Below are 8,955 nucleotides of genomic sequence, written 5' to 3'. Positions count from 1 at the left end.
GGGGAGGAGGGGAGGAGGGATGACGGGGCTGGATATCCTACTGTAGGTAGGATACTAACTTAATATTAATAAGGGGTGGGGACGGAGATGATTGTAAGGGCGAAGGGGGAGCAAGACGCGAAGAGAGAAGGGCGGAGTGAACGTGTAGGCTCTGAAGGGGGACGGCGTCTGGCAACAGAAAGTGTCTCACGTAGCAGAGGCGGATACGTTGAGCTGAGAGGCGAGCAGTCAGTTTGTGCCCCCCAGCAATCGCTCTCCGCACCCTACGTGTCCCCCGTGTCCACCCCCCATCCTTTTTATAGCTCCCCGCCCTTCCCGCCCTCCCACCCACCCTTATCTCCTCTCCCTCATGACCGCTTCGCCATTCCCCCTCTCCCCCTCCTCGTCCACTCCCACTCCTGCCGCGCCCACGCCCGTCGCCCAACCGCCCGCCGCCGCCGCGGCGCCCCGCCTCGCCCCGTCACTGCTGCAGCCGTCACTGCTGCCCACACCCCATGGAGAGACGCGGCGACGAACGCGGAGAGGCCCTGCTGCGCGCGCACCGCGCCGCCGGTTCGCACACCCTGCGCTACACCGCCGTGCACCCCGTCAACCTCGACGGCTGGCTCTCCAAGGAGGGCAAGGCCCTGCGCGCACGCTGCTCGCGTTTCGTCACTTTGAATGGCCACATCCTGTCCTCGCATCGCTCCAAGGGCTCCCCGCCTTCCTGGCATGTCTCCGTCGCGCACGCCGTCGTCGAGAAGGGCCCGCATCCGCGAGAGATCAAGCTCGCGCTTCCGCACCGCGCCCTCTCCTTTATCGCCCCCAACCAGCACGCGTTCGAAAAGTGGATCGTCTCCCTGCGGAGGGCGAGCGTCGTGTCCTCGCACGTCGAGGAGTATTACAACGTCGGGAGGCTCATTGGGGAGGGCATGAACGGACAGGTCCGCCTCGCTCACGACTTGCTTACGGATGAGCAGGTCGCCGTCAAAATGGTCCCCAGGTTGAATAGGGAAAATGAGACGCAGTTTTTGGCACGCGAGATACAGATCATTCTCAGCGTGTCCCATCCTAATGTCGTCAGGACTATTGATGTGTTCGTGCGTTCGCGACGCATCCATTTTGTCATGGAGTATCTGGCAGGCGGTGAGCTCTTCGACTTCATCGCGGAGAACTCCCAGTTCACTGAGGCTCACGCCGCCACCGTCATGCTCGATTTGCTCAACGCGCTTTCCTATCTGCACTCGAGAGGCATTGCCCACCGCGACGTCAAGTTGGAAAATCTTCTTTGCGCTAATACCACCTGGCCGCTTAATGTCAAGCTCGCCGATTTTGGCTTTGCCAACTATGTCAGCAAGACTGACGAGCCCATGCTTTCTAGCTTTGTTGGTACCCCGTACTATATTGCCCCCGAGATGCTGCGCGGATCTCCCCATGGCCAGGCGGTTGATGTTTGGGCCAGCGGCGTCGTCTTGTATATTTTGCTCAGCGGCAAGTTTCCGTTTGGAGGCAAGAACGAGTCTGAGTACTATCAACGTGTCCTCTCTAAGGAGGCCTACTTTCCCAATGAAGAATGGAGCAATGTGTCTGAAGACGCGAAGAACCTTGTTCGAGGAATGCTGTGCAAGGATCCGAGACGAAGGCTCACTGCAGAGCAATGTCTCAAACATCCGTGGATGAGGCGTTCAGAAGTCATCGATTCCGTCACGCTGGACGGCGAGGTGTTTCCCGTCGATCCCATGCCATCCGCCCTCTCAGATGCCGGTATGGACACTATCAACTCGCAACCACCAATACACATTCGCGCCATGTCAGACGCGGACGCAGAAATGCCGGCCAGCGAGTCAGTGGGTAGGGCGGCGACACCTCCGTCCTCGCACAAGTCTCGATTCCGAAAGTCTGAAAAGCAACATTTCCTGCGAACGCCTGGTATGTTTAAGGATAATCGCGAAAAGAAGGGCAAATCGCGATACCTCGGCATGCTCAATCACTCGATCAACGCTCCTACGCCTGAGATGCTTGCAACTCGCGCAGAAGCGGACATTGTACCACACCGACCGACGCCGGAGGTCCGCGAAAGTGCGGCACCAAACACACCTACTTCATTTGATGAGATTTTACCTTCGGAAGAACCAACAATGTATCGACGACCGAGTTTAATCCGCCGATTGCTGTCCTCTGGAAAGTTATCGCTGGATAGATACGACTGCCGATTCCCGTCATTTCGAGGAAGTGTTGAAGAGCACGCAGATGAGGCGTCGGCCACCCCTCGGAAGACGCTCTCTCTGTTCTCCAAGGATGGGCCGTTGCGCAGGTCCTTCCACCGCGGCGGAGAGAACCGCTCGACTGATGATGGCATCAACTTTGTTGATGCTAACGCCCAGCGACTGCCTCCAAAAATTGCAAGGGAGCGACAACGCCAACAACGCCTGGCTGCTGCTTCGCGGCGGGCTTCTCGAGGCCATGGAATCTTCAGTCATCGCAAGTCGGCAACGCAACAGTACACGATGCAGCAGCAGCAGTCAGAAGGATACCATTCGTCACCAAGATTGCAGGCGCCGCTTCATCCATTATCATCCATCCCAACGCCACCCGGCCAGCGCGGGCCCGTTCCAGGTCCCAGTTTGATTGGCAACTCATTGATGAAACGCCGTATGACGGCTGGTGCGGGCGCGTATATGGGAAGTTCTCAAATAGGAGTGCCCAACGTGCCCAACGTAACAAGTTATGGAAGTCTACAGAATAGAGGCTTGTCTGATCATATCGACGATGGGACGGTCCGTCGTACAATGAGCGCCGATGTAACGCCGGTTGGCCACTTCAGCACGAATTATATTTCGTCGCAGTCGGTGACTGGACGATTGTGAGGAGATTTTGCGGGAGATGATACTGTATATGAAAAAATGAAAGTTGTGATGTGGACAGGATCGAATGTGAATTTGTCAAGTCAGATTCGGGAGGAAATGCACTTGGGACAAGAGTCGAAACAGCAAATCAATAGGTAATGCGAAACGGTAGAGATCTCGTATTTATTTGTTCTGCCCCGTCACGGTTTTGTTGTCTCTCTCTTATTAAGCCCATCCGCATTGTACGCACTTCCACGTTGTTGTCATGCACATGGCTAAGCATGGGCAGCTGGCCCAATTTAGTTGAGAGGTTGGGGATTCGAGTTGGAGAATTGCAGTGTCATGCGGGGGATGCGGATGATCGGTCAGAGTGACATTGATGCACGTCCTTGGCGCACAGCTCGGGGATCTGGGCGGAAGGAAAATAAGCATGTCTGGCTTTTGGATGGTGGAGAACTAGTGCGCACGAGGATCGGCCCAACAATGTACAACAGAGGTGGAGACACTCAAACAGGGACGCGCAAAGTAATTTCGTTGTGCTGGCTCGTTGCGAGATCCGCCTTCTGAGGACGTCTTCTTTTGACCTGACTGCACGCATCGCATTCCTACAACTCTACTGCCGGCACATGCACGGGGAGTGCCACGCAAGGGCGCGGGGAGGGCAATTTATCACCAGGAAAATAATAGCTTTAGGTGGGTGGCCTGTCCAGTCCTGGACTAGATTCGGAATGAGGGCACGGGGTCGGGGAGGGCTTGTACGTGGGGCGCGCCTGGTGGTCGGCATATGTATAAATATTTTAAAGCTGGTCTCCTGTCGCCCTGTCGCAAACACTATCAGAGAAGAGGCACCTCTCTTCAACATCCTTTCACAACTATAGTTTCAGCCGCTGTCGAGAAAGCAAATCAGTGAGAAATCTGTCAATTGGTCCAGGCAAGCTTCCGATAATACCCAGATCAGCGGCGACGCGATGGGCACAGGCAAACCCCGAAAAAGCAGTTGCGTTGAGCCCTTGGCCTGGGAACGTCGAGTCTCCTACGCAGTACAGCTTATCAACGTCCGTCCGATTGAATGGCATGCTCAAGAGACCGCGAAGCTTCTTCTTGGCTACCGGTCCATAAGAACCGTCCACACGGCCGAGATATCTCCGATGTGTTCTCGCCGACCCGACCTCTGAGAATTCTATTGCACTCTTCAGTCCCGGAAATAATTTCTTCTCGAGTCGAGCTACAACTGTTTCCAGCATGGCTTCCTTTTTTGCCCGATATTCCTTGGGTGACAGCCCCTCCCATTCATCCACCCAGCTCGGGGTGAAGACATGGAAAATATGCATCCCAGGTGGGGCCAAAGACTTATCCAGCACTGTAGGTATAGAAACGAAAAGAGTGCCCTTGCCATCCCTGGCGGTTTCTATCTCATCCCAGTCATCCAGCATAATATGGTGGCAATCCATGCCTTGCTCTTCTGACATGCCCACCTGCAAATCCTTCTCCCTGACGGCCATATGCAAAGAACAAAAACTTGGGCTTTTGACGTACCGTTCGCGAAAACGCTCCTCCGATGGTGGAACGCGTTCCGCCTCTACGAGCCCTTTCTCCCCAAACGTGTCCCAACGCGTCGCATTGCTTATCACGACTTTGGCAGACACAGTACGACCATTGACGAGTTTCACCCCGCAAGCAGCCCCCATGCTGTCAAAGAGAATTTTTGACACTCTTGTCCGGAAATGTACAGAACAGCCATCGCACTCTTCGATGCCAGCGACAATCTCCTCAGAAATGCGCCCGACACCACCCACTGGGTAGTTGATCCCGCCGTAGTGGCGATCCGAAAATACCATACCGGCGTTGATCATCGGAGTCAGGTCGGCCGGTACAACGCTCCATGAGTAGCATTCCATGTCGATAAAGTTGAGCAACGTCTCATCTTTTATGTGATCACGAGCAATATCCCCGGCGTTTCGTCCAATGAATCTCAGCAAGTTGAGACACGCAATCGGATGAGCCGCGAATACCTGGAGCAAGTAATTGGGCTCCTCCAATGACTTTAACGGCATGCAATTCAATGAATTGAACACGCTCCAACAGGCACCATAAAACTTCCGAATCCCCTTTTCTTCATGCGGAAACCTCTTAATGAGCCCCGCCAAAAACTCGTCATATTCCCGATGCACCTTGATATCAAGCTCATCAGGCAAATGATACCTGACTTGCACGGCATCAGGCACCGTTTCTATACGCTTCCCCACCGTTGCCAGAGCTCGCGTGAGCAAGTTAGTTGTCCCGCGCTCGCCGAAACCGAAGATCATAGAGGCGCCGGCATCGAAGCGAAAGCCCTTCCGTTCAAACCATCCTGAGGAGCCTCCGGGGATTATATAGCTCTCCAGCACGGCAACAGATGCGCCTTTCGAGGCGAGGTCGGCAGCAGCAGTTAGGGCCCCCATGCCGGAGCCGATGAAAACGGCATCGACGGCTTCCGGAAGCGGCGCGGGCGTTTTCTTGGAGGATGTAAGGTTTGAGGCCCGCGCGACGGAGGCACGGGGGCGACGCTCATGCTTTCTGTCTAAGGCAGCACGCCGGACACATGGAGTAGCACGAGTGACGGGGATAGAAATCTGAAATGCGAGCCCCATGGTGAGCTACCGATTCGGTGACATGCGCAACGAGTCAATGATGTCAGAGTCCTTTTTGCTGAGAGCGATGGAGATTGGGGTCGAGATCAGTTTGATCACATATAATTAATACAGGAAATGTTGGACACCGAGCATTAACGTCTAGACGCAAGCGATTTGACCTCATATGAGGCCAGCTTTTTTTTGCAAAAATATATACTGTATACGTTTTAAACTATAAAAAAGAATGCAGGTTCGTAACACGCTTGCTCTGCGCTTTCATTTGAGCTACTGTTCAGTATCATATCTTTTGTATTCATGTGAAAGCTAAAGGTTTTGGGGGTGTCCCTATACTTTCAGTGCGCACTGTACAGAGCAGAGAAGCGCACTCATTCCTTTAAATGGATGAGAGGTGACCGACCCAGGACTCCCGGTAGCTGTGAAACTAATTAAAATTGCACAGATAGGAGCGACGGAGGCGGGGGAGAGATCGCGGGAGGGTCTGATAGGCCTTGGAAAAAGTGCAAAACAACGATGTTGTGCCTCTTTTGGCGAGCTCACCGTTCAAAACCCATTCATAATATGTTGTCACATCGCTCCTTCTGACTGCTCGTTGCAAGTACCATGGATACGGTATTGCCCCTTAGGGCATAACAGGCAGTCACACAATAAAGCCGCTACCACCGTCCGTTCCTGCGGCAGTGCCGGAGAGAGGGGGTCATCGGTGTTACTGGCATTACATTTAATAACGCCGAACTAAACTGCTTCATTCCGTAAAAGAAACACAAGGAAAAGTTTGACTGCCTCGATTGTGCAAGCCCAGGAGGGTATCATTCTTTTGGGCTCTATTTGTCTTCGATGCAGCACTTCTCGTGTCAACGTGATCAAGTCTTCACAACTTTTTGGTGTATGTTCAAAAGCTAAACTCTTTACTCATGATCTCCACAATCTGTGGTCCTGGCGTGTTGCGACACGGCGAGAAAAACAGCTAGCTCTAGTATTCGGCCGCCACTTCTTCCCTGTTCTTTCGTCTTCTTTTCACTCCATTCTGTTTCCCCACCTCCGGCGGGGCATCCCGGGACCCCCCCTTTCTCTTGTGCTTCTTCTTCTCACTCTGCTCTACATCACCAATGTCCGCCAACCCCCTCATCTTTTCCAACGTATGCTCAACAACTGTAACCCGTGCAACCAACCCGTTCACTCTTTCCAAATGCCGTCTACAATGCGCATCTAGTCCCTCCACGAGTGCCCTCTTCTCCACGCCGACAAGCTTATCGCACAGCACTTCCGGCCCAAACACGCAAAACAAAGCCTTCAATACACGCATGGCAACGCCGGCATTCTTCGACCCGCCCACTGCGTTCCAATCGCGGCAGGCTAGAAATAGTTTCGTCACAAGTTCCCACCGTTTTTTCTCGTCCTTGCCCCCTTCGCTCAGCTCTCGCACCATCCGTTCCAGATCCTCTGACGGGTCTTCAGCTTTCTGAATGAGCTCCATTACAACTCCTCGCAGCTTTTGTCGCATGCCCAACTTCAACGCACCGCGCGCAGCTTGGCTCCATTTTCCCGCCCGTGCCGAATTGTGCACCTGTTGTTCCAGCAACGCTTCCTCCTCTTTCTGTACCACTGCTGCAAGCTCTTGCTCTTCTGTTGTATCCAGCCACTCCTCAACGATACCATCTGCACCTCCGGTCACCAAAGTCTCACCATCATCAATACTGGCAAGGCCCCAGGCCCTGTCAGAGTGTGCCTCAAAGGTGGATGCACATTCCCCGGTCTTTGTTATCCACAGCTTGATTATACCATCAGCACCCGCGGATGCGAGTTGCGTCCCGCCAGAGATAAACACACTTCGCAGCACTCCTGACATGTGACCCTGAAAGCTTCTTAAGCACGATCCATCCGCAACATTCCACAACCGAATAGTCGCATCCCCGGAACAAGACGCGACAATGCGGTCTACCGTCGAAAAGGTCACGTTCCATATGCCCCTCTTGTGCCCTTTGCAGGTGAATTTCAGTGTGCCTTTGGCTACATCCCACATCTTAAGACTGCGATCCTGAGAGCCGGTCGCGACTAGCTTGCAGTCCGGCGATACGGCCACGGCATTGATGTCCTTGTCGTGGGCCAACGTGGTCCACTTGGCCGATAAGGCCATGAGCTCAGATTTATCCGTCGACGTCATCTCCGTGCTCCAGTCCTGTTCTTCGGCATCTGCTCTCGCCTCCCCATCGGTGAGACTTCGCTCCCGCTTTTCTGCAGATTTTTGCACCTGATCCAGGCTCCATAGCTTAATGGTGCGATCGGCAGCACCTGTCACGATGAAGAATTGCCCCGCCGCAGTGCGCTGCGAAATGGCTACGGCCCCAACAGCGTCTGTATGCCCGTCAGCCAATGCCATGCAAGACCACCGACCTGATGCGCGACTCCTCCGCCACACCCGCGCCGTCTTATCTCTAGACGAAGTGGCAAGATAAGAATCTGCCGTGTTCCCTTTCCCGATGCCCTTCGGATTCGTCAGGGCATCGATGCAGAGAATGATGCCGCTATGGCCCCGCAGACCGGCATGACAAGACCATACGGCAGTCTCTTCTTTCACCAAACCCTCATCCGGTTCCCCTGCATCTATTTCCCCCGTGGCAAGCTTCGGAGGCACATCCCCTTGTGCATCATCCACAGGCGTCGTTCGCATAATCCACAAGCAACTTGAGTTGGTCGCCAATGCCACATCCCTCATACCCCTATTCGCAACCTTTGCGACAACATCCCTCGTCCGCAGCGGTCTCAAATCATAGACTTCTTCTAGATTGCCACAGACGACATCGCTCACCCGCTGAACATCATCTCCCCCTTGAACCTTTGCATACAAAATCGTTTGATCTGACAGGGCCACAAAAATCTGGTCCGCTCCACACGGGCCGATGGCAACCGGCAATACGCCCTCCTCTCTTTCCTCATCGTCGTCCCCCTCCCGTCCTCCTCCGACAAACGGCAGCTTGGCGCCCGTGCCCACTTCCCTGCCGCTGGCCACATCCCACTTCCTCACAACCCCCCTCTCCCCCACGGACAACAAAGTGCGACCCGCAGCACCCCTTGGATTGACCAAGCCGACAAGTCTCTCCCCGCAGGCCACGACCCTCGCCTTCTTCATCGCCCCCCACTTGGCAATGGCCAGCAGGCGATCTGTGCCGGCACTAACAACAAGTTGGCCGCGATCCGCGAAGGCGAACGCGACAACGCTCCCGACATGCCTCTTCGCGACCTCCCTGGGCTCCTGGCCCTTGCCGTTCAGGTCGCACAAAAGCACGCGGCCGTTCTCCATGCCGAGCAGCAGGGCCATCTCTGCGGGCTGCGGGTGCCACTCGAGGGCGGTGACGATGCCGGTGGCGCGGAAGACGTGGGTGACGTGGCCCTTCCGGGCATGGAACACGCGGACGTGGCCGTCGGCAGCGGCGACGGCCAGGTACGTGGCGGACACGTCGAACCGCAGCACCGAGGCGACGACGGCGTCCCGGAACCGG

General features: G+C 55.0%; 4 protein-coding genes; 1 reads left to right on the top strand and 3 right to left on the bottom strand.

The window, feature by feature from the left end:
• The first annotated feature begins 494 nt into the window (after window positions 1-494).
• On the top strand, window positions 495-2,846 carry CHC_T00008389001 (Serine/threonine-protein kinase). Its single transcript, XM_005716572.1, has one exon. The coding sequence runs from the start codon at window positions 495-497 to the stop codon at window positions 2,844-2,846; it is 2,352 nt and encodes a 783-aa protein (XP_005716629.1).
• Window positions 2,847-3,165: 319 nt separating this feature from the next.
• CHC_T00005199001 (hypothetical protein) lies at window positions 3,166-3,423 on the bottom strand. The gene has a single exon (XM_005716571.1). The coding sequence runs from the start codon at window positions 3,421-3,423 to the stop codon at window positions 3,166-3,168; it is 258 nt and encodes an 85-aa protein (XP_005716628.1).
• A 274-nt stretch (window positions 3,424-3,697) lies between these two features.
• On the bottom strand, window positions 3,698-5,455 carry CHC_T00008475001 (Carotene isomerase). The gene has a single exon (XM_005716570.1). The coding sequence runs from the start codon at window positions 5,453-5,455 to the stop codon at window positions 3,698-3,700; it is 1,758 nt and encodes a 585-aa protein (XP_005716627.1).
• An 887-nt stretch (window positions 5,456-6,342) lies between these two features.
• CHC_T00009500001 (WD40-repeat containing protein) lies at window positions 6,343-8,774 on the bottom strand. XM_005716569.1 is given in 2 exon segments: window positions 6,343-6,428; window positions 6,429-8,774. 1 exon segment carries the CDS (start codon window positions 8,772-8,774, stop codon window positions 6,429-6,431), a length of 2,346 nt encoding a protein of 781 aa, XP_005716626.1. The 3' UTR covers window positions 6,343-6,428.
• Between the last annotated feature and the right edge of the window lie 181 nt (window positions 8,775-8,955).

Source organism: Chondrus crispus, genomic scaffold, assembly GCF_000350225.1.
Source record: "Chondrus crispus Stackhouse genomic scaffold, scaffold_271, whole genome shotgun sequence".
Lineage (NCBI taxonomy): Eukaryota > Rhodophyta > Florideophyceae > Gigartinales > Gigartinaceae > Chondrus > Chondrus crispus.
The sequence above is the reverse complement of the archived record's forward strand: the minus strand, read 5'-3'. Positions and strand labels throughout refer to the sequence as shown.

Excerpts from the sequence above, each read along its gene's own strand:
- CHC_T00008389001 (XM_005716572.1), top strand. The coding sequence starts at position 495 with ATGGAGAGACGCGGCGACGAACGCGGAGAGGCCCTGCTGCGCGCGCAC.
- CHC_T00005199001 (XM_005716571.1), bottom strand. The coding sequence starts at position 3,423 with ATGCGTGCAGTCAGGTCAAAAGAAGACGTCCTCAGAAGGCGGATCTCG.
- CHC_T00008475001 (XM_005716570.1), bottom strand. The coding sequence starts at position 5,455 with ATGGGGCTCGCATTTCAGATTTCTATCCCCGTCACTCGTGCTACTCCA.
- CHC_T00009500001 (XM_005716569.1), bottom strand. The coding sequence starts at position 8,774 with ATGGCCCTGCTGCTCGGCATGGAGAACGGCCGCGTGCTTTTGTGCGAC.